The sequence below is a fragment of the Mustela lutreola genome, chromosome 15, assembly GCF_030435805.1.
Source record: "Mustela lutreola isolate mMusLut2 chromosome 15, mMusLut2.pri, whole genome shotgun sequence".
NCBI lineage: Eukaryota > Metazoa > Chordata > Mammalia > Carnivora > Mustelidae > Mustela > Mustela lutreola.
This window is the reverse complement of record NC_081304.1, coordinates 51,071,812-51,096,449: the sequence shown is the minus strand read 5'-3', so window position 1 is coordinate 51,096,449 and position 24,638 is coordinate 51,071,812. Positions and strand designations below refer to the sequence as shown.

General features: G+C 41.9%; 1 protein-coding gene across 2 annotated transcripts in view; it reads left to right on the top strand.

The window, feature by feature from the left end:
* Positions 1-24,638, top strand: part of LOC131817041 (serine/threonine-protein kinase ULK2) — an 84,018-nt gene that overhangs the window by 8,398 nt on the left and 50,982 nt on the right. For both annotated transcript variants that reach the window (XM_059150395.1, XM_059150394.1), the window contains exons 4-12: positions 5,897-5,929; positions 6,429-6,465; positions 11,011-11,184; positions 12,264-12,337; positions 13,914-14,015; positions 15,160-15,218; positions 16,552-16,634; positions 20,498-20,545; positions 20,870-20,958. In XM_059150395.1, coding sequence (XP_059006378.1) covers positions 5,897-5,929; positions 6,429-6,465; positions 11,011-11,184; positions 12,264-12,337; positions 13,914-14,015; positions 15,160-15,218; positions 16,552-16,634; positions 20,498-20,545; positions 20,870-20,958 — 699 coding nt within the window. The remainder of the gene's footprint in view (positions 1-5,896; positions 5,930-6,428; positions 6,466-11,010; positions 11,185-12,263; positions 12,338-13,913; positions 14,016-15,159; positions 15,219-16,551; positions 16,635-20,497; positions 20,546-20,869; positions 20,959-24,638) is intronic.

Sequence of the window (24,638 nt, the reverse complement as noted above, 5' to 3'; positions counted from 1 at the left end):
AATTGGTAAGGAAAGATAACCCAAAGAGACAGTAAGCGAAGGATATAAATTGTTGGTTCTCATAAGAGAAATAAAAATGGCTAATGTGTGAAATATTCTCTCTCTTTCTGACAAATAAATAAATAAATAAAATCTTTAGGGGGAAAAAAAAGGGGCGACTGGGTGACTCAGTTGGTTAAGCTACTGCCTTTGGCTCAGGTCATGATCCCAGGGTCCTGGGATTGAGTCCTGCATTGGGCTCCTTGCTCAGCCGGGAGCCTGCCTCTCTCTCCGCCTCTGCCTGCCTCTCTGCCTGCTTGTGTGCTTTCTTTCTCTCTTTCTGCCAAATAAATAAATAAATAAATAAATAAAATCTTTAAAAAAAAAATGGCTAATGTATGAAACGATATTCATGAACAAGTAGCAGGGAAATGTAAATTAAAGAAACAGTGAGATGTCCCTTCCCATGCATCCCTTTGGCAAATTAAAAAGTGCCTCAGTTCCTACTGGTGGAAATGAGGAGGAGGTGTAGTGTTCTCATGGATCACTGGTAGAAATGGGAGTTGTTAGAACATTTTTGGTATGCTGTTGGACAATATTTTGCTTCCACACCCTGTAAGAATATTCTTAGCGTTTGCAGTCAGACTAATCCCGGTGATGTAAGTCAGGGCTTATCGGTCCTTTGCTCGGGCTCTGCAGCAACTCCCCATTTTTATCAAAGTAAACGCCAAAGTTCTTATTTGCACGGCATGACCCTAATATCTCTAACCCACCTCCTAGTTCCCTGGGCTTGCTGCTTCTGCTCCATTCACAGGGGCCTCCAGCATGGTCCCCGTAGCAGTCCTTTCTCAGGGCCCTGCTCTTCCTTTCCCATAAGGCCTTTCTTCCCAGGTACACCGTATATACGGATATTTCTCTGTCTTTGTAGTACATATAGACATATTCACAGCCTCCTTGAGGTCTTTACACAAGTGTTATGTTTTCAACAAATACATTTCAACTTTCTTCAGCCACCCTCAGTAGAATCGCAGTCCCCTCCCCAGCACTGTCTCCCTTCCCTACTTGTTTTTCAAAGCACTCATCACCCTCTAACAGATTTTATATACTCAATTCTTTTGCTTGGTGTCTCTCCTTGACTCTTACCTCTTAGAACTGAAGCTTAACGAGAATAGGGCATCTATATCCTCACCACCTAGAACAGTGTCTTGTGTATAGTGGGCAGTTAAAAAATATTTGAATGTTACCATTAGAAATACACACTTTTTACTACAAGAAAGTTGTGAAAAGATAACATACCAGCTGGAAATACTGACTATTTGGAGGGGTGGAGATAAGCAAAAAGGTGGAAATGGATTATGTTAAAACATACAAAAATGTAAGTATGTGCCCCATTTGTGTGTGAGTGTACGTATGAAAGCGTAAACTATCAGGTCAGTCTCAGATGGTGAGATGAAGGTGACTGTTTACTTCTTTCAAATGTGTTGTATCTTAAGGTCTTGCAATAAACATTTTGTAATTGAGGAATAAAAGAGATTTTCTTTTTTTGTGGGGGAGTATTCACTTCTGCTTTCTTTCTTTCTGTAATGCTTGGGCAGTCTTCTGATTATGAATTTGCATTCCAGGTCCTTTAATGCCAGTGAGGCAGTACATACATCTAAACATTAGTTTTTTTTTTTTTTTTTTAATTATTTAATTATTTATTTGTCAGAGAGAGATGACAAGCAGGCAGAGAGAGGAGGAAGCAGGCTCCCTGCTGAGCAGAGAGCCCGATGCGGGGCTCGATCCCATGACCCTGGGATCATAACCTGAGCCAAAGGCAGCGGCTTAACCCACTGAGCCACCCAGGTGCCCCTAAACATTAGCTTTAACCATTATGTTTAAAGGTTAGGTTATGGTTAAATGGTTAGGAAAAGGAATATTCTCTGTTATAAATCAGTGGGCATAGGTGTCTGTTAAAGTATGTAAACCACTGGCTACTCTGGAGAATGGGCAGGGGTGGGTATGGGGACACTGCGGGTGAGGGGTCTGGGTGATAGTGGTGGCACCCCTGGAAATGGAGAGGCCTAGATGGATGGGTGAGACATTTAGGAGACAGGGCTGATAGTAGCTGTGTGAGGTGAAGAAGAGGAAGCGGACTGTGTGAGGTGTGTGTGGTGAAGTAGCTGTGTGAGGTGAAGAAGAGGTGAAGCAGACTCCCTGTGGAGCTGGGAGCCCTATCTGGGACTCCATCCCGGGATGCCAAGATTCAGCCATCCTGAGGCCCCGCACCTGTTCTTTAATAGCCTCTAGGTTTCATATCACGTAGGTAGTTCTCTACTATGAAATTATAAAAATGACCCTCTGCCATTTTCTTCTAGTCTTTGTGGTTTTGGTTTTTTGTATTTATGTCTTTGGTCTCTGGAATTTATGTGCAGAGAAATGATATAGGGGCTCATCTGATTTTTCAGAAGGGTAACCCAAACTTTTACCTGTTGTTGAGTACAACTACAGAAGAGGGTGATACTTTCTGTGGGCCTGTTGCAAAGAATCAGGCAATTTGAATTACTGGCAAATCGGGTTTAGATTAGGGAAGTCCTTTGTTATCACTTATTAAGTTTGTAACTGGGGCCCAAGGGTACATGAGCACCTGGTGCCTGGGGTCCCAAATGGACCAGATTTGACCACTCACCACTAACAAAATACAAAGACAGAGAAATGAGTGGTGGTGAAAGGAAAAAGGAACTTTTCAGTGCGTCCAACACTGGGAAGACAGCCTAGAGTAACTCTCAAAAGACGATCTCCAAAGTGCTGAAAATACTTCAAGGTTCATGTAAGGAAAATGTGGGGCAAAGATTGGTTGGTACATGCAAGTGGACAGGAAAGGCCACCCTTAGGTGACCTGGGGGCTCTCTGAAGGTCACCTGATAAACATAACAAAAGAGCCCTTCATCTCTCATCCCTTAGGCGTTTACAAGGATTTTCTTTCTTCTTTTATGAGTAACCCATAGAAGTCACCTAAGGGGTGGAGAATGAATCAGGAAGAGTAGCAGACAAATGGTGAGGGGTGGGTTTCAGGAGTCCAGACTTTGCTTTCAATTTTTCTCATGCTCTTGACTGAATTGTTTTGTTACTTTAGTTTCTCCCTTTCTGATCCTGAGCATCTGATTTCTGCTGGAAAGAGCACCTAGTCATGCTATCTGGTTTTTAAATTCACTTTGTCTTTATTGTTCTTTCAAATTACAGAAGTAATAGGCCGTAAGTGGAAAAACAATTTAAGTAGTCTAGCAGTATATAAAGTAAAAAAGAGATGCCCTCTGCTGATAGCTCCCTTTATTTCTTTTTCCAGAAAAAAACCACTGTTGTGCGTCCTTCAAAAGACTTTATTTTTTATTTATAAACACCACCCCCTTGGTAAAGGGAGATGATAACCCAAGCCGGCTTACTCATAGGATGCTCTCAGGCTGGCTAATACAATGTAAACCCAAGGAGAATAATCCTGAGGATTGTGTTTTTAGTTGAACAAATTGTTTTTTAAATTGTTTCATCTAAATTTTTGTATTCTGGCATAGAGTTCTTCATAGTAATACCTTGCTTTTTTTTTTCCCCCTTCTTAGGGATTTTCTATCTTATTAAGGAGTTTGAGTAGGGAAATGATAAATTGAAATTCATTGTGTTTAATTCTGTGGATGGAAGTTCCCCAGGGAGGAGTTGAGGATGAGGATTTCCTGAGTTTTAATCCAGATCAGATGTGTGTTCAGCTTTGGGAAACCCTCCATGGTCTGGCTCTCAGGCCTTCTGACCCTCCAAGTACCTCTTCGATTTCCACCCTAGTGCCCCACTACTGTCGGTGTTTCAGTTTGTCCGCAGACACCCTGAGTGGTTGTTTGCTCATTTTGCGGACTCTTTCCTGGCTCTCGGAGCTTACTTCTGCTCCATATGTCTTAAAACGTATGCTATTTTGTAGTGGAGGGGGGTGTTCAAGAGAAAATGATCGAACCTTTGGAGGTTTGTATGGCTTTAAATGTGGGCAAGAGAAGACTTTCATGAGACATCAAGGATGTTAAAATATTTCTTTCCATGTCTTCATGTGGAGTCAACAGTTTAGCCCTCCCTAAGGAATTCCTAGTTGTCTCTTGTCTTCAGTAGTTAGGATGTGGTGCTATTGTATGGTTAAGCAATACTGATTTGAGATAATATTTTTGTACTTCATACTTAGGGAGAAGACGACTGTGGTTTAATGAGATCGTAGTATTTTTAGGGATGATAAGGCATTTTGGTCTGGATTTGATCAGGTTAGATGGCTAAACATAGACTGATTCACCATAGACATGATTTAGCTAAATTAGAAATGTATTTTTGTTTTTTTTTTATGATAAAAGGAAATAAATATTTCTTGCAGACTTGCTTTTCTGGCCTGCTGGGAGCTGACGGCTCTCCACTTCCTTTCTGCTCATGGAAGTGCTGCTGTTTAGGGAAACCAGCTGTCTGTTTCAGGCTTTCGGCTTGGCTCTCCATGCTGGGTGTGATCCTGCTTGGGCAGGACTGTGGTTCCTGGTTCCCCAGCACAGAGCAGAAGGCGCTGCCATTCTTCTGAACTTCCAAATGCCTCCGTGTGAGGGCGGCGGGGGCTGGGGCTCAAAGAATTGGGTACAGTGTGTTTGAATTTTTTGTCTAGTCCTTTGGAGAATTAAGTGAAGTAAGTCATCCCAGGTCACGGAGTTTCTTGCAGAACGTTATTTAGCTCTTGGCTTGTGGCATCCAAACCCTTGGTGAACTCCATGAAACCACTCTGTGGCTGTCCCTGTATGGCTTCTAGTTGCACGGAAGAGATCTAGACTAGAAGCACTGAGATGCCAGTTTTTATTTCCAGTTAGTGTGACCTGATAACTTTATTGATAAAATCCAATAAAAACAAATAGTTGTAAAAATGAAGTTAAGAATGACCTACAAACGGATGTCCAGTTTTTATTATTAGGTTTAGCAGACATTAAATTATTTTGTTAAATTGCTTTAAGCCTTTTAAAATTTTTTATGTTTAGTTTCTATAATTATCTTATGTGGGCTAGTACCAAATAATTCCCTGATTGGCGCTGGTTCTTGAACTACACTCTGAGAGATACTGCCTTACCTCTCCTCTTACCCTCTGCCAGAACTCCCTATTCTTACATTTAGGATATAAGTGAAGCCAAGTGCTTTTGGGAAGGGCTATATCTTGAATCACATTTGAACACTGTCTCCAGTTAGGCTATAGGAAGCACAATTTAAAATTTAATTAACACTGTAAAAATTATTATTGAACAATCAAGAAGCCAGTTTTTGAATTACCCAGGCAACAGATCTGGATATAATATAGTATATGACTTTGAGAGATGTAGTAAAATTTCTGAAATCAGTTCCTTAAAAATCAGTCTGTTACCAAGACATATGAGGAAATAAATGTCTTTCCTTTGCCAACAATTCCCAGATAATGTGATTGCTTCCAAATAAACATAAGAATCGGAAAAACAAAAACCTAATCATCCTGGGTCATGTATTCCAGAAATCAGATTGCGCATTTAGCATTGCTAGATAGGATTATGCAGTCATTGCTCAAATCGTAAACTTTCCAAAATGGAAGTGCTTTTCTGAGGAGCAGCGACTTCTTCCTGCCCCCCACAAATTTACCATAGCTATGACCGAACAATGAATTTGTTTTTTAGTTCTTTCCATAAACAGAATTGAACAAATGACTATATTAGTGTCATCAAAACTTGGCTTGGCTTTGAAGTTGGGATGCTTAAATTATTGTGTTGGTTTTAAATTTCACTTACTAATAGATTTTGTGATTTTATTTTACTTGTTTAATAATAAGTATAGTATTTTTATTAACTGCCATTATTTTTTTTTTAAATTTGTGCTTCATTCTTTCTCTAAATTCTATTTAATGTTTACTTTTTAGGAATTACCCAACTCTGTCTTTCTGGTGATGGAGGTAGGTAGTATATGTGCTGTTTAATTTACTTCACATTCCTTCTGGTTAATATGTACTTTAAAGTGGACAGTAGAGGGGTGCCTGGGTGGCTCAGTGGGTTAAAGCCTCTGCCTTAAGCTCAGGTCATGATCCCAGAGTCCTGGGATCAAGCTCCACATTGGGCTCTCTGCTCGGTAGGGAGCCTGTTTCCTTCTCCTCTCTCTCTGTGCCTACCTCTGCCTACTTGTGATCTCTGTCTGTCAAATAAATAAATAAAATATTAAAAAAAAAAGTGGACAGTAGATTGTTATTTGAAATTTTGAATTAATAAAGTCCATTTAGTGACTTAGATTCTACTTTATAAGGAATATATAATTTAAAATCTATACCATAATTCTTCATTTTTCAGGCTAGATTTACATTATATAGAAACTACTTTTAATTAAAATTAGCTGATCATGTATTGAATTAATCTTGAATTGGTTTCCTTATTGTAATTATCTTTTCTTTTATGTATCAGTACTGCAATGGTGGAGACCTGGCAGATTATTTGCAAGGTAATTTTTGTCTGTCAGTGTTCAATAAAGGTAGTGCTGTGGTCTGTTGAATCCTCAGAGTTTCTTCCAAAATAATGCTGACCCTGTTTTCTGCACTTGTACAGAAATGTTCAATAAATATTTGTGTATCTGTTTAAGTGTGATTGCTTTGCTGACCAACTGTTGTTATTTGTGGTTTTATTCCTGAACTTGTGGATAAATGTTCCTTCTCTTTGGTACTGTTAGAGAGATGGGTCCTCTCCCCAAGAGAGAAAAAGACCAGATGGTTTTCATCTTCAAAAGACTCTCCTGGGTTGCCAGCAGTGAACCTTTAGTCCCTTTCATTTCTTTCAAAATTAAAAAAAAAAAAATCACAATGCAAAAAATATACCTAAGAATGTGTTTATCAATGTGAATCTTTCTTGTAAATTAAAAAGTTACAAAGGATTAATTAAAAGTAACATTGAAATTTTTCGTGGCAGAGCTAAGATTTTAGTACTAGATGGTGCTTGAAATTCTGTATCCAGAATGTGTATGGGCAGGATGGATATAAGGCATTCAGATCAAAATGTGTCTGTCTCCCACAAGTATGGTTTAAAATTGTGTTAGGTGAGGCCAGCTGTTGATCCCTTAAAATGCAAGGGAAATATGCAAAAAAATCTCAACCTCTAAACCAATCATGGCGGTTGGTGGTGACCCTAAGACTTAAAAAAGGGTGTGGACAGTTTACGAGAACATAATTAAAATGTTCAGTTTCACCTAGTAATTAGGGAGTGCAACTGAAAGTGAGCTTTGAAAAATCTTTGAAATATGAAACATCGCCGACTTTCAAAAGCTGCACCGAGATTAATAGGAAGAGCCCTGGGAGTGTTGCCCCCATGCCTGCTTGATGTGGCGGTGGGTGAGGTGGCCCCTGGGCACCAAGCTCCTTGCTGCCCATGGTGGCGGCGGGCCTAGGATGCCGACGACCATGGATGCCACATGGTCCACCGCCAGCAGAGCTCCAGCGGTCCACATACATCAGCTGGCCGGCTGGGCACTGCAACTGCCACCTCGGAGAAGGAGAGAGCGGGCGTCCTGTTCATCCTGATGGGTGAGAGGCAGGCCCCAGGGGAGCTGAGACCCCACCTGGTCCCGCGTGCTCCTGCCCTGAGGGGACCGATGCTCAGTGGCTCCTGCTTACCTGGGCCAGTCCTGCCTGCCCTGCCTGCTATGGGCCCTCCACAGTAGCCGAGCAAGAGCGGCAGGACCCCTCTGGAGCCAGCACGCCTTGGGGAGGCACTGGGGACAGAGACAGTGTTTGGAAGCTTGGTTTTTGGTTGATTGTTGCAGAAGGAGAGGAGGAAGTGAGTGACTGAAGGAAGGAAAGAAAGGAAGAAGAAGGAAAGGAATGAAGGAAGGAAATTGGTGTCCCTCCCCTATTTAAAAAAAACTTATAAATAGTGGAAGCCCTGCCTGAGTCCTTCCCTAGTCCCACTCCCGTGCTTACCCCCTTACCTTGAATTTGGGAGTTTATTGCATGTGTAGTTTTGTATTTTTTCCAACCAAGATTCTTTTTTTTAATCCTTATTTTATATATATATATCTCCCCCCCGCCAATGTCAGTTGCTAGTAGATAGAATGCGGTGAGACAGGCACTTTCATTGACCACTGGCGGAAAGAAGTTCAAGCTAGAAAACACCCTGCTTCTGCCTGCCCAGTCAGAGAATCTTGAGTTCCCAGGTAAAAGCACCTTCCACCGGGGTCAGATTGAGTGGCTCCATATCAGTTCGCTGCCCTCATTAGAGTATCAGTTTCCCTCAGTAACAGAAGTCCTCCTGGCTGTTGCAGGCGCTGCTAATGGTGTCGCTTAAGTTAGCTTCCGCAGCAGTTTCCAGCGTTATGTTGAGCTCCTATTTGATATTACAGAGCAGGAGTGTTAGAACAGGAGACCCGTGAGTGAGGCCTTCACGAGCTTGAGGACTGGAGTCAGACAAGCTGGTTTACAGCAGGGCCCCCTTCACAGCACTTGACTGCTGTGGTTTTGCTCAAGTCCTTGAACCGCTCCCTGGTCCCTCTCTGCCACAGTCCTTAAAGGAATCCCTTATTGTTTGAAAACACTTGTAAATACATAGAAAAGAAATCCATACCTCAAGGAATTTTCCAGAGTTAAAACACCCAGTAAGATAGCTACCAATGTCATAGGGCTACGGAGCTTCTAAAGTGTGGGCTAGTCCGAAGACAACATGCAAATGTGAATGTATTTGATTTTGAACATTTCAAGGAAGAAAGCAATGATATCTTTCTGAGGATTTTATGTTGATTACAAGTAAAATTGTTTTGGGTGTATTAGATTAAATATATGTTATGTAAAGCCGTTTCTTTTTAGTTTTTAAAATGTGGCTACTATGGGCGCCTGGGTGGCTCAGTGGGTTAAGCCGCTGCCTTCGGCTCAGGTCATGATCTCAGGGTCCTGGGATTGAGTCTCTGCTCAGCAGGGAGCCTGCTTCCTCCTCTCTCTCTCTGCCTGCCTCTCAGTGTACTTGTAATTTCTCTCTGTCAAATAAATAAATAAAATCTTAAAAAAAAAAAAGTGGCTACTAGAAAATTTGCTTTGATAAGTAAAATGCCATTCACATTTTCAAAAGACAGAAAGCAGATTCTATGGATTGTAAGTTAAAAACATTTTAAATTAACAAGTCGTACTTTAACATGCATTCTGGCAGGATTCATTGAGTGTGGCAGCTGTGCTGAGTCTCCTCCCTCTGGGCTAACTTGCTCAAGAATTTATTTATTTGGAACAGTTTTGATGTTGGCCGTGCCTTTGAAATACTTAGTTTTTATGGGAAATTCAGTTTATAGGGTTGTGTTGAGAAGTATGCATTCCATGTTCATAGAACTATGTGAATGTTTACTATAGTTTGTGTACAAAAACAGCTTAGACTGGATCACTCATCACCCCCCCCCCCCAAGAACAGTGCTAGAATTTGGACTCTGAAGCAAATAAATTTTAAGTATACTCAATTGTATGTAATGAGGCAAAAATTCAAGTTCGAGCAGCTGCAGTCATTTAAAGTAGCCCTAGAATGAAAATGTAAATGAAAGAAATGTAAAATTGTTCATTCTAATTTTTGCAAAGTAACAAGTAAAACATTACAAAAATAAAGATCTAATCATTGGTTTGACCCAACCACTAAGATCTGGAAGAATATGCTCCATACTTTTAGCAGTGCTTATTTCCAAGGGATGGCATATGGAAGATACCACTTTTTATATGTTTTAGTGTATTTATATTTCTTTTTGTTTTCAGTGAACATCCAGAAAAGAGCCCCAAAGGATTAAAAAAAAAAAAAAAAGTTAAACAGAAAAAACTATTTATAAACCATGGGGACTTACCTTATTTGAAGATGTTAAGGACATAAAATGTCATTATATTATATCTAAAATGATCTTAAAACTAATATTTCACTTGTTCCAAGAATAACAGTATTTTTATCTTCTTAATTGCATATGGAAAGTTTATGTAGATCATATTCTAGAGTTGTATGTTCACATACAGAAGTATGTTCACAAATGATTTAGTAGGGAGGGTCATGGATATTAAATCCCTAATGTAGATTCAAGGAATCACACTTGTGACTTTTAGATTCATTGTAATAAAAAGTTTATCTTTGTGTACTGACTATATTTGAATAGTTACTCTGTGCCAGGCTTTTTCTAAAATCTTCATTACTAAAGGTGCTATGTTGTTTGACTTTTACAACACCACCATGGGTTAGTCTGTTTCCAGCTTTTCTTGATGAGGAAGTAGGCCCCGGAGGGTTCATCATCCGGGGTCATGCAGTGAGGAGGTGGAGGAGCTGGGATTTGGAGAGAGGCAGCCTGACTCCTGATCAAGCTGTTAACATTACGTATGCCCCAGCATACACACAGACACACTGGAGTGGCCACTGTCTTATGGCTACCCTCCAGTAACATCCATACTGTCTCTCTAAGGTACTGAAAACAAGTAGAAGTGCTCCTTCTTAAAAGTGCCTAGTGATGAGAGATACTGTGGTGGGACAGGAGTGTTGCAGCAGGAAAGACGAGGGAGAGCCCTGTGGGAGCGCAGACCCCTCACAGCTACAAGTGGTGGAAAAAGGTCCCAGTTTCCATTCATTGACCCCACCTGCATTTAATTTGTGCTCACATAATGCCCGGAATGAAATCTGGACGTTTATCCCAGACTGTTGGCTGATAACAAGGGGGCACTTCTATTAGTTTGCCGGGGTGCCTCCCGTTTGCAGGGTACCTGTTGTGCTTAGAGTCACGTGGGCACCTTCACTGGTAAAAAACAGGGGAAAGAAAAACACCAGCGAAAACAAGAGATGCAAATTATAGCAGTTCCCTTTACAGCAGATCAAGTGAAACGTTTGAGGTGTCTGCTCTCTTTTCATAGACTTAAATTATTAGAGTAAAACGGAAAAAAAAAATGTGACTCCCGGTTCCTCATTCCCTCTCTGTTCTTAACTTGATTCTGTTGATGGGAGATGCAGATGGTATTTGATTTTGTGTGCTTAAATATTTATGCGATTCTTTTTCTACCAGCTAAAGGAACTCTCAGTGAAGATACTATTAGGGTGTTTCTGCATCAGATCGCAGCTGCCATGCGGATTCTGCACAGCAAAGGAATAATCCACAGGGATCTCAAACCCCAGAACATCTTGCTGTCATATGCGAATCGCAGAAAATCCACCGTCAGTGGTATTCGCATCAAAATAGGTAAACGGCCATGTAGTGTTTGATGCAAAGGACAGCCTTGAGACTGTAGTTTTAGAAAATTTTAGCTCAACTTTGTTGGAATGATGGGTTTTGTTAATGCAGATTTGAAATTTTAATTGAGTTCAGCAAGGTGCATTTGGATATGGGAACCCTGTACATTACTGGCAGCCTACCCTTAGTCTCAGAATTGAGGGGCCCATGTTAGGAACTCCAAGCACCTCCCAGCACCAAACGCTGTTCTGCTTCTCATCAGAGGGAAGCTGATGTATGGTTGTCGTAGATGCAGTTGAAGAAACCGGGCTCTTCACAGCTCATGGAATTGTAACACAAGGGATCTAAGAGACCATTTAGATCAACCAACCTGTCTGTCTGTCTGTCTGTCTTTCTTTCTTTCTTTCTTACAATTATTTGAAGCAATTTGTAATCCTAGGTATTTTTTTAAGCTTTTCTTTGTGTGCTTAGAATTTTTTTTTTTAACCAGTATGGAAAGAAATTTCTGGAGGTACTTGGGTGGCTCAGTTGGTTGGGTGTCTGCCTTTGGCTCCGGTCATGATCCTGGGGTCCAAGATGGAGCCCTGCGCTGGGCTTCTGGCTCAGCCGGGAGTCTAATTCTCCCTCTCCCTTTGCCCCTCTCCCAGCTCATTCTCTCTCTCTCTCTCTTTCTTTCTCTCTCTCTCTCAAATAAAATCTTTAAAAAAATAAGGAAGTTTCTGATTTTATGTATTTTACATCTGGATCTGGAGAAGGGAAAAAAAGAAGTTCTAATTCTCCACCTGGCACTGATACTTAGAGCAATATTAATGAATTGTTTATTACAATTAGCGTTTTCTCTTACAAAGCTTGGTGCTCTCTCTCTGAGTACGAAACCGGCAGAGCAGGGACTTGTACAGTTGGTGATCACTTCCCGTTCTTACTTGTTGAAACTGAGGTAGAAATTTTCTTCCTTGGCAGGCAGGCTTACCCAATAAGCTACAAATTTCTCACAGTTCCTTTGTGCCCTCTTGTGTCTTGAAGGTATGATCTATGTGAGTGTGAGTAAAGGTATGTTTTGTTTTTCTCCCTTTTATTTTGTGGACTAGCGGATTTTGGGTTTGCCCGTTACCTGCAGAGTAACATGATGGCTGCAACACTGTGTGGGTCCCCAATGTACATGGTGAGTGAGGTTTTTTTCTTTTTAATTTATTTAAATTTAGTTTAATTTTTAAATTTTTTATAAACATATAATGTATTTTTATCCCCAGGGGTACAGGTCTGTGAATGTGAGTGAGTTTTTTTTGTCCTTGCCTGTGTATGGTGCCATTAGCACTGGGATTTTAAGTATGATGCTGGTTTCTAGTTCAGGTGTGATTTTATGTGTAGCCTAAACTGTTGCATTACTAACAGAGATTGTATTACTGATAATGCTTTAAGTCATCTTTTGCTTTAAAATAGTGGACTATAAAGGTCATTTTTACCCATTAGCTGATTTTTTTTTTTTTAAGTAGGCTCCACTTAAAGCATGGAGTTCTTTTAGCTTAAGTTTTTTAAAAAACTAATTATTAGTGGTAAAAAATTCCTTGTTAGAGTAAATTGAAAATACAGATTGACGAAGTGTGGTCATGCTGTACTTGGTGTATGATATTAGAGAAAACAACAACAACAAAAAAACCCCTCTTGGGCATTTCCTCATCTTCAGGGTGAACATGCTCATCTTTTCATGTTGTTTCTCTTGACAAGATCTCTGGGTCATAGAAGATTTTTCAGTTAGTGTTAGAGGTAAAGCTGAAAAATTGTAGTTCCGTCTTCATCCTTCCGTACGGATGTTGTCATGTCTGAAAAGGAAAGGCTATGAAAATTCTGGACCAGTGGGAAGCATCAGGCCTGGAAGTAGCTTAATTCTGGAGCTTCAGAATTCTGCCAAGTAAATGCATGTACCTGTCTCAGTTCTAAATGTAAAATGGGCTTATGTTCAGTAAGGATTTCCTCTGATCTAAGTCAGTGAGAAGCTTACGAGGGATGACAGCTAAAAATGGTACAAATGGAAAATAAAGTTTCCCTGGTTTTGAGTGTGTTTGACATTTCTGTTTAATGTTTGTCCAGATTACTGGCATTTTTAAGAAGCAGCATCCAGTAAGAGGTGGGAAGAGAGCTGTAACAAAGCAGCAGAGAAGACAAATGCCTTTGCTTTTAAGACAGTCCTTACTGTATTTTCCTCATAGTTTGTGTATTTTAAAAGCTTTCAAATGAGTGGAAAAACAGGGAGTAATACAGCAAACACTTGTGTACTTGTTGTCCATTTTTAACAAAGGTAACATTTTGCTTTATGTGCCTTGATCTTTTTTTTTTCCCCCAAGAAAGAAGTAAAATATTTCAGCAACAGCCCAAGTCTTTAAATCTTTCCCTCTTCCCATATCCCACTCTTCTACCCCAGAAGTCACCTCTGTGTTGTAGCTGGTGTGTATTTTTATTATAACCTTAATACTCTTACTGCATTGCTGTCCCATAGTAATACATAGAAATGTTTGTTTCTATACATTGCTTCTTTTCATGCAGTGTTGTTTTTGAGATTTACCAGTAAATCCCAGTGTACAAATGTGGTTTAAGCTCACAGCAGGATCACCTGATTAGGGAAGTGTCGTAGTGCGATCTCATTTTAGCATTTGTTAGGAGCGTGAACTTTACCAGTTAATTTATCAATATTAGTAAGATAAATAACATCATGCATGTGTCTGTTATGTTTTTATCCCCAGGCTCCTGAAGTTATTATGTCTCAACATTATGATGCTAAGGCAGACCTGTGGAGCATAGGAACAGTGATATATCAATGCCTAGTTGGAAAACCACCTTTTCAGGTAGCCTGACTTTCTATCTGTGCTCAGTTTTGGGCTCTTCTCATTTTGCAGTTGCCTATGACTTAGAAAACAGGGAATACTTTGAAAACGGTGCTTTTGGTTCCCTTGTGACTTGTTTTGATTTTGTTACAGGCAGAAACTGCTATAGTGAGCCAGAACATCTTTTGCTTTTCCTTTTTTTATCTGCCCTCCCTTTGTCGTTGGCCTGGGCATAAAGCTTGCTTTATGTTTCCCAGGCTGGTGACAACTAGCCAGGGACAGGACTGACACCCTGGTGGGAAGTGATGTGAACAGTGATGTTCCATGCTTCCTGCTTACCTGGGTGTGGGAGGCCCTGCACTCCACATGAGGGCAAGGCCTGGTCTCGGAAGATGAGCGGAAACCGCCTCCAGCTTCCTGGTCCTGGCGCTGCTGGGTGAGAGAAGACTGATGGTCTAGTTTTGGTGGACATTATTTGGGGTTATTCTTCCCTCTTCTCCACTCCCCTCACATCCTGTCAGAAAGAGGCCCTCCAGAACTGATCGTGATGAGTTCATACTGCCCAGTTACAGAGAGGTTTTTCTGAACCTGAAAACTGGAACAGAGTAAACAGAGTAAAAACGGATGTGAAATCAGTGCCCCGCCTGGTTTAGACACTTACCCTCTCAGCCCCGTTGGGTACAGAGGGGCAGCAGGAGGGGCAGGTGTGTGTGGGGGGCACTAATCCTGCAGCTCTTACTGTGTGGGAGGGCAGCATCTGCTGTCGAGGAGGGACTGAGAGGCAGCTGTTTGTTTCTTTCCCTTCCTTATGCCCTTGGCAGTCCTACGAGAAAATATACCCTGATTGTACACAATAAAAATGTAGGTGTTGGGCTGGCAGGGTGACCTCCAGAGTAGTGGTTCTGAACTCTTCCTAAGTTTTGGGCTCCTCTGGGAGACAGACCTGGGCAAAGATACCCTAAGTCCAGATAGGCAGAATTCGCACAAAGTTCCACAGGTTTTTAAGTTCCTGGTGCCCATCTGTGGCCCCTTCTGCAACCCAGGACTTTCAGGTTCAGAATATGTGCTTTATAGCCAGCATTTGAGCATGGATCTCATGATTTGAACTTTCTGCCCCCATTGTCTAGGGAATAAAACCTTGTTGTTTTTGTTTGTTTTTAAACAGGCCAATAGTCCTCAAGACCTCAGGATGTTTTATGAAAAAAACAGGAGCTTAATGCCTAGGTACGTGTTTGGTTACGCTGGGTTTTAGTGTCTGTGAATGCAGCATTATTTGAACTCGTGTTACCGGTTTCCAGTCTTGAATCTTTCTTCAGTTGACAGTAATGGGAGAACATTCATTTTAACCAGAAATCTGAAAATTACTGGTGCATCACAGGTGCTTGGATAGTGCTGTGCCATTTTTTTTTTCTTTTTTAAAATGTAAAGTATATTTAAAAGGAAAAAAAAACACACACAGAAGTTTTACATGTTCTTGGGGGGAAGGGAGACACAAACAGAACAGATGTGTGTGAACTAGGCAGTCAGTCCCTCCCTCAGTCTTCCCTGCTCTCCAGGATGACATGGGCTGGCTCTGTACCTCCTGTAGATATGTACACGTACATGTTTTGTACAAATTACATCATACTTGGCAAATTGTTCTGCAACTTTTTTTTACTGTACAGTGTATCATAGACACCAGTTAGCGTCAGGATATAGAGAACTACTTCATTCTTTTAAATGGTTCATAGAGTTTCATGGCTAAATGTTTCATATTTTGTTTAATCAGATCCTTGTTTTCATTTTTTGGTTACTCCAAACAGTGTTGAGTGAAGTGTGTGTGTGTGTGTGTGTGTGTGTGTGTGTGTTGGTGTACAGTCCTGTGTATTTCTTTAGGATAGACTCCTGGACATGGAATTAGGAGACCACAAGGGATGTTCTCCCAATTAGCTAATGCAGCACCACCACAGAGTGCTTGTTTCCCCACGGTTTCACCAACACGGGATGTTATCACAGCAGGTGCCTCACAAACAGAAGGGGACCAATTGGCTCTTTAATTTGCATTGTTCTCTTTACTAGTAAAGTTGGTGCTTTTTCATTTGTCTCATGTAATTTTGTAGTTTTTATTCTGTGAATTGCGTGGTCCTATTACTCATTTTTCTATTGGTTTGTCTTTTTCTTAGTGGATTTTAGGAAGCTGTATTATTTCTCACTCGAATTGGAGCTGTGCCTTTTTCCAGACAATGGGAGGTGGCTCTTCTTCTAATAGAGAGTTCTGGCAAATATGAGTGCCAGGCTGATTGTGCTTCTGAAGTGCTTTATGCCTGCACATACTCAGATAATATCAATAAACACAATGCAGGAACCTCCCGAATTGATGCCCTTTCTCAAAGGCAGTTGCTTAGTGTTTTGTTTTCTTTTTCTTCTGGAAGGAATGAGGCTTTACCATGATCTTCTTGGTTTAAGGTGTGTTTGTGAATCTATATATACATTTTCACTTACCATCGTGAAGGCGAAAGTCGTGTGTTTAACCTGTATAGACTCACCACTTAAGAGTCTTTTTCTTCCCTTCTCCCAGTATTCCCAGAGAAACATCACCTTACTTGGCTAATCTCCTCTTGGGTTTGCTTCAGAGAAACCAGAAAGATAGAATGGACTTTGGTAAGTAATCTTTTCAAATTCTGTGTGCGTTCTAATTTGATTTTTGTGTATCCCCCAAAAAGTTATTTTTAAAAAGATACTATAGAGTTTTCAGGAGAAAATTCAAGTCAGTTTCTTTCTTTCTCTTCATCTTTTTTCTTCCCTTATTTTGTAAATATTTATTGAGTGCTCGCTATGTTCTAGATACAGGGGGTAGAGTTAATAAAGAAAATCCCTGTCATCACATAGCACATATTCTCGTGCAAGAGAGGCAAACAAAGGGTAAAGTTTAATCAACGCACCATAAAGAAGGTGATAAGTGCTCTGGGAAAGACGAGGGAAGGGAAATGCCCATGGGGGAGGGATTGAAAGTTTAAATTCCATGAAGCCCCTTCTGAGGAAGTGGCCTTTGATTGATGGACAGTGGGATAGTGAGACAGTGGACGGTGTGCTTGTCTGTGGGAAGAGCTTGCCAGGTGGAATGAACAGCCAGTACAAATGCCCAGGGCTGGGAGTGCCGTGTCAGCTGGAGGAACAGTTAGAAGACCAGTTAAAGACGTGGGCTTTTGCTCAAAATGTGTTGGGGAGAGTGTGAGCTCAGGAGTAATAGGATCTGACCCAAGTTTTAGAAAGGATCATTCTGGTTGCTTGTTGCCAACAGACTGTGGAGCGGGGTGGTGAGGACAGGAGCCCGGGGACCAATCTGGGGACTACAGCAGTTACCCCAGTGAGAGATGAAGGGACTCAGGCTGGAATGACAGCCATGGAAGTGGTCAGGGGTCCCTTGAATTCTGCATGTTTTTGGAGGTAGAGACCATAGTATTTACAGATGAATTGGATGTGGGGTGTGAGAGAGAAAAGACTCAAAGATGCCTCCAGGGTGTCTGGCCTGGGTGCCTGAAGGAATGGAGTTGTTTGTTACAGACATGCTTGAGGCTCTGTGGCCAGAGTAGGCTCTGGGGCAAATCAGGGGTTCAGCTTGGATCTGTTAAACTGAAGACACACATTAAACGGAGGGATGCAGATGCCCAAAGGGCATTTGGAGTCCAGAGGAGAGGTCTAGGCTGGGGATGTATTTCGGAGATCTGGGAGGAGGCAAAGGAGGAGAAACACTCCAGAATCCTGGTGGAAAGTCCCTGGCCTCGAAGATGGGGTTTCAGGAGACAGGCAGGGGCCGCTCTGTGGCAGTTTGGTTTTCACGGCAGTGTGAGGGCTATGGGAGAATGGGCTCTGGGTGCTCCGCAAGGCCTGAGTTCAGATTTTTACATTCTGAAGGCGAAAGCTGTATCACTGATATTGAGCCTTTCTTCTTTTTATAATATAATCATTTAAAGCTAAACATTTCTTTTTTTTTTTTTTTTTAAGATTTTATTTATTTATTTGACAGAGAGAAATCACAAGTAGATGGAGAGGCAGGCAGAGAGAGAGAGAGAGGGAAGCAGGCTCTCAGCAGAGAGCCCGATGTGGGACTCGATCCCAGGACTCTGAGATCATGACCTGAGCCGAAGGCACCGGCTTAACCCACTGAGCCACCCAGGCGCCCCAACATTTCTTTTTTTTTTTTTTTTTAAAGATTTTATTTATTTATTTGACAGAGATCACAAGTAGGCAGAGAGGCAGACAGAGAGAGGGGGAAGCAGGCTCCCCACTGAGTAGAGAGCCCGATGTGGGGCTCCATCCCAGGACCCTGGGATCATGACCTGAGACAAAGGCAGAGGCTTTAATCCACTGAGCCACCGAGGCGCCCCTAAAGCTAAAAATTTCTAAGTATTTTAACTTTACACGGTCTAGGAATGCTTAATACTATAGGGATTGTCCAGTCTTGGAAGGCTTTGAAAGAACATTTTCCCCTGAAATTATCTGGGTCTTAGCTCCTCTTTGGGGGCAGTTTTTAAACTTGTTTTTATCAATCTCATGTAAAAGATTGTTCTTTTGGATCTTACTCTTAGCAGTCATATGTAAAAACAGCATGACTTAAATGTCAGACCAGAAAAGCCATAAGACATGTTCAGTGAAAATGCTTTTTAAATTAACCTTGGTCTTGACATTTTTAGAAAGAAATAAAAAAGTGTTTGATTTTTCCTGTAGTAATTAGTTGTAATATTAATAGAGATTTGCAAAACCTTAGTCCAGAGTTTTGGTCTCTTCATGTGTGTTATGGAAGTCCATATAGGTTCCTGGATAAGACCAGGGTTTGAATTCTCATCCCTCAGCTTGCTAGCTTTGACGTTGGAGAAGATACATGGCCTTTATGCACTTTATCCTTGTCTGTAAAAGGAAGATAATCCTGTGTGTTAAGTTTGTGAGGATTAAATAAACTGGTATGTGAAGCACTCAGTTTGTTGTCCTAGCAAATGTCATCAGTAGACAATAACTCTGGAAGTTTCCATATAGGGGACAAGGTGAAATAGTCTGAACATGTATTTTCTTAAAGTTTTGTAAAGTTGGAACTAAATTTCAGCAAATGGACTTGGTAAATATTTTTATCTTTTAGGGGGAGAAATTAAATTGAGAGTTGCTCTGTAACCATGAGAAATAGGGGTCAATACTGAAACAATATACTCATCAATAATAGTTTTAAAATACTAGATTATATATTAAGTATTTGTATATTTTCCCTGCCATAGCAATGGATTTGGGATGTGGTTTCAGAGCATTTACATTTAGTTCTTTTCTGTTTCATCCCTATGATGTTCATTGTAAAAATTAGCATTAAAAATCTTATATGTCAAACCAGAATTTATGTATATGTATAGTAATTTTTGTTCCAAAAATTATCTCTGGTAGAAAATATATTTTTTTTCAAAACCCTCCACATTTCTATTCCTTAGCAAGTCTTGCAACTGATATTTACACTGAGTGGCTTTTGGTGATTTATTTCAGTAAGACCCCCAGGGCCCTTCAGAGTGGAAGATACGCTAGCCTGACCCTGAGTTAAGTAAGCTTTTCCTGATCTTGTACCTCCTCATTTAAATCCCATGCTGGTGTCACGCTGCCCTCCTTGCCTGCTCTGTGAGATTTACTAGCATACAGATCTGGGACAGGAGATTAGCTTTATGGGTTTTTAAAGAATTAATGAAATATTTTAAACACACAGGAAGCTAAAGTAAAATAATGAATGGCCATGTCCTCCTGACTTATTTACCTTTAATTAGCAGACTTATTATGTAGTTTTTTTTTTTTTAAGACTTTATTTATTTGACAGAGATCACAAGTAGGCAGAGAGGCAGGCAGAGAGAGAGGAGGAAGCAGGCTCCCTGATGAGCAGAAAGCCCGATGCGGGGCTCGATCCCAGGACCCTGAGATCATGACCTGAGCCGAAGGCAGAGGCTTTAACCCACTGAGCCACCCAGGCTCCCTATTATGTAGGTTTTATCCTTGGTAGACAGCCAAAGAAATTAAATCAGACTTACAGATTTTTAAAAAAATGTGAAACCAGCTGCAGGAATATCTCTTCTGGGATAGAAGGATGGGATTTATTATATAAATCAGCTACCTGGATTGCCTCTAGGACAGTTAACCCCAGCCATGCTTCCGTATACACTTTGGGGGGCCTGCTCACAGCCCCCTGCCCCCCACAGGAGGACAGGGCAGGTCCCCGAACATGCCTGCTTTCGTGGAGCCTGCCGCGTTGGGAATGCGTGTTTGCAAAACTCACAATTATTATTTTAAATTTTTCGTGGATTAAGATTTATTTATAATCTGATAATTTTTATAGATGATTTATAAAAATCATAGGCTTCTACAGTGGAAGGAGATGGAGGCTACATAAAGAAGTTAATAATAATTATTTATGATCTCAACACTGTTAAATGCATCAACAAGATTAACCCGTCTGCTACTCAACCTGAGCTTAAGGGTTGCATTCTCCTTTTTCATTACAGAAGCATTTTTTAGCCATCCTTTTCTTGAACAAGTTCCAGTGAAAAAATGTGAGTACCTTTTTTTTTTTTTCATTTTTGCTTGAAGAGTGAAGGCAGACAGACTTAAAGGAAAAATTAGTATTTTGTGTCACAAATTAATTTTTGATTGTGCTTCTCAAGATTTCATTGAGCTTTATTTATTGAATTCCAGTCATTTTTTTTTCCCAAGTCCTAGTTGAAATATTTGTAGTAATTGCTGCAGGTTTAGTTTTACCCACAGGAGCTGTAATAAGTAGGTAAATGAATCTGGTCAGCACAGCGATGTCGTCTCTTAGACGAGCTGTGTAAGTCTCTGCAGCGCACATCTCTCTTCACCTGTGTTTCTCCCCCCAGCCTGCCCAGTTCCAGTGCCCGTGTATGCTGGCTCCGTCTCTGGGAGCTCCTGTGGCAGCTCTCCATCCTGTCGCTTTGCCTCTCCACCAGTAAGTTTTGGTTTTATTAACTATAATTTCAGAGTGAGTGCTATTGCCACTGTCCCTAAGGGAGCCTGGGATACATTGTGGATTCCCTTCTGATGTGCAGTGTTTACTAGAACTTACATTCTGACGTGCCCATTCCAGTGCTACTGCTGAGCTTTGGACAGAGAACATTATTGTTGAGTCAGATGGACCTAGATTTGCACTCTGCCCTCTGTAGCTGTGTAAGCTTCAGCAAGAAATGTCACCCCCAGGGCCATTTTCCTCTCAACAGCGAGTATCCTACTCGCAACTTTTGATGCCCCGTGGGTTGGAAAGGATGACAGCTGCAGAGTACCCATCAGAGGCAGGGAGGTAGTAACTTCATTTTCTCCAACTATCATCGCATCAGTCTGTATATTTATCATACGTAGAATTTCCATTGGTGGTGAGTGATCTCGGAGCCACATTCCTCACACTTCAGTTCCCTGAATGCCGGTTCCCAGCCCTTCAGGACTTGCTCCACCCCAGCCGCCTCCCTCCTCTGGGCTTCCCTGGCCATTTTCTCTGTGGTTCTCTTTCCTCCAGCCTAAGTGCTTCTTCTAGATCCTGAGAATTTCTGCTCTGTGCTCCCAGGGTTTCACTCTGCCGTCTTCCGACCCTTCCCCCACTCCTTGCTCTGGGCTGTGACCTTGAGACTTTCCCATCAGCTGAAGTTCCAAGGGCTCTTGTGTCAGCTCTGGTGACTGTTTTCCAGATTAGCCTGGCAGACGTGAATTTCTTGAATTCTGCCGGTGGAGGGTGGGGCAGTCATAAGAGGAAGTGATTGTGTAATTAGTGGGTTCTTCTTAGAGGTTTAAGAACATGGGACTCGGGAGCTTCTGCACCCCATACTTGCCGCATTAGCCAGGTCAAATGACTTAATCTCTTTGAGCCTATTTCTCCTAGGGAAAGCGAGTGTAATTGACCTATTTCATAGGTTCTTTTAAGTGTAAATGAGCAAAAGCATTTTACTATAATGTCTGGTACACAGTACTCAGTAAGTGGCAACTGCTGTTAGACTATTGTTTTCAATGAAAACCTAACAGCCCATGGCTAAGGCAGATGCTGAAGAAGCCGATTGCAAACAGACAAAAAAAACCCTTTTTGCCTATCCCTCCAGACTTAAACCAAGTTAGAAGAAGCAGATGGGATAATAAGACATTATATTCCCCTAAATTTTTTTTAAAAAGCTAAGAGGGGAAAAAAAGTGTTGTGGATTTCCTGCTTCAGTCTGGAATATTAGAAAACACTGGATTTGGAGTGACTGGGGAGAAATGTGGAGGAAGTGTACTGGCATGGAGAGACCGTTGGCTTTATCTGGGGTCAGGCCCATCTGGCCTCAGCACTGGCCAGGCCGCTGGCTCATGCTTCACCTGGAGCAGCTCAGCTCCAGCGCTGAGCCGGGGCCCCCTCCTCTGTAAGGTAGGCTTCATGAACAGCAGCCTTGGGCGTGCTTGACAAATTGTAGTTATTATTATGAAATCTATATTTGATGCGGTGTGAGACGTGAAAAGTGAAGTTGATGCTTGAGAAAGGAACCACAGGGAAGAATCTAATTATGAGAAGATGTGGGAGAGAGCAAGAAGAGAGGAGCCTGTTTGTAGGATGACTGAGGAATGAGATAGAGGGGGTCCAGTAGGAGGTTCATTGACTTGGAGATTGCTTTGACTGGCGAGAGCCAGTTGGGGTTTTCTGTTGTGTGGGGCAGCATTGAAGGGGAGAGCGCTCGGAGCTCGGCTCAGGCTGCTGGCCAAGAGATGGAGTGCTAAGAGAGGTGAGGACATGACGGGGGAGAGAGGAAGCATATTTAGATGCTAGAAACTTTGGTGGGGAAACCATTTTTAGAAGGCTTTTATTAAAAGCTAATGGTTGGGCATCTGGATGGCTCAGTCCATGAAGCTTCTAACTCTTGATCTCAACCCAGGGCTTGGTCTCAGGGTCATGAGTTCAAGATCCATGTGGGGCTCCACACTGCGTGGAGCCGACTTAAAAAAAAAAAAAGGCAAAAGAAAAAAAAAAAGGCAGCTTGAAATGAAAATAAAAAGGGATAAAGGAAAGCTGAGGAGTAAAAGGAAATCCAGAATGTTTCTGTATAATTTCCCGATAGTGAGAAAGGGGATGGTTTAATAGGCCTTGCTTTTAATGTAAACTGCCAAAAATAAGATGGTTTTATGCATGCGCCTCCCCTTTCTTCCTATGGCTGGAGTAGACTCATGTGGAGGGTTGATACACACAGGCATGCACATACAGCATTCTCTTTTTACATTCTCACACAAATACCCAGCTGCTACTTGATTCCAGAGAAATCTTGAAAGGAAAAAAAAATCCAAGTCAGTCTTTTAGTTACGATAGTGGCTATAGCTTAAATGCTGTTTAGATCATGTTTCTTGGTTTCATAACATTTATTAAACACCTAGTCTGTGTAAGGTTCTGGTTGATACTAATGAATGAAACGACTAGGTCCCTTACATTAAGGAGCTTTGAATTTAGTTGTGTGGGGACGAGGTAGATAAAGCAACCACTGTTGGAAGCTTATGTGTGTGTCTCATTATTGCCTGTGGGAACATGAATGGGGAGCATGAAATCAGAGCAAGAACTCAGGAAGGCTGCTCAGGGGAGGGCATTGAGCTGACTTTTGAAGAAAGACCTAGCAAGGTGAATTAGTAAAAGAATGGTATTATAGGCAGAAGAATTCTCATTCATGAAGTTCCGGAAGCATGATGCCCTGAAGGAACCCTGGAGCCTCTCTCGGCCCACTTAAATTTGTTAAAATTAAGTGAAATTTAACATTTTGTTCCTTAGGCTAGCCACATTTCAAGTGTTCAATAGCTGTCTGTGGCTAGTGGGTCGCCAGCACACCGTGCGCTCAGATGTAGACCGTCTCCATCATTGCTGGAAGTTCTGTGGACGAGGCTCCTCGGAGCAGTCCAGGCTGGGGGACACAGAGTACTGGTGGCATGCAGAGGGGCAGGTGCAGCTAGAGAGGCAGAGGTCTGCTGTCTCTTGATGGATTTGGCTGTGGGAGCCATCAGAGTGCTTTTAGGTGGAGGTGTGCTGTAAGCCGCCGCAGGGTGGAAGTCGGGGCTTGAGAGCAATAGAGAGTAGACTGGTCGCTCTGTTAGAGCACGGAGAACCCACAGACTATTGCACCTTTCTTGTTTTGTTTTTTCTTTTTCCAAGAACGAGGGCCTGAGCTGCAGGGAAGGTGGGGGCCAGGTAAGAGAAAGGTAGAGTTCACCAAGCTTGGAGCTGCTTGAACGGGAGACCGAATGGATGGATCATGGTAAAGTCACTCGAGCAGGGAGTGCGGGGAGCAACGCTTTGGACCAGGAAGGTAGTGAGTTAGTCCAGTGCTCACTGGAGAGATCTAGGCCGCAGAGGTGAGGGGGTACTTGGAGGGTGAGAATGGTTGCTGCGATGCGGATAAAAATGTGAGGAGTGCGGGCCATGATGAGCACTGGGTGTTCCATGTAACCAGTGATGCACACCGCATCAGACGCTAATTACGTACGGTGCAGTGGCTAACTGAACAGAATTTTTAAAAAATGTGAGGCGTAGAGGGTCCAGAGTGGCACCTTGGGGAACTCCACACTCCATCCCTCTCCTTTAAGGGATGGAAGAGAAGCAGGCACCCACAGAACAGACTAAGAAGTGGGAGGAGAAGC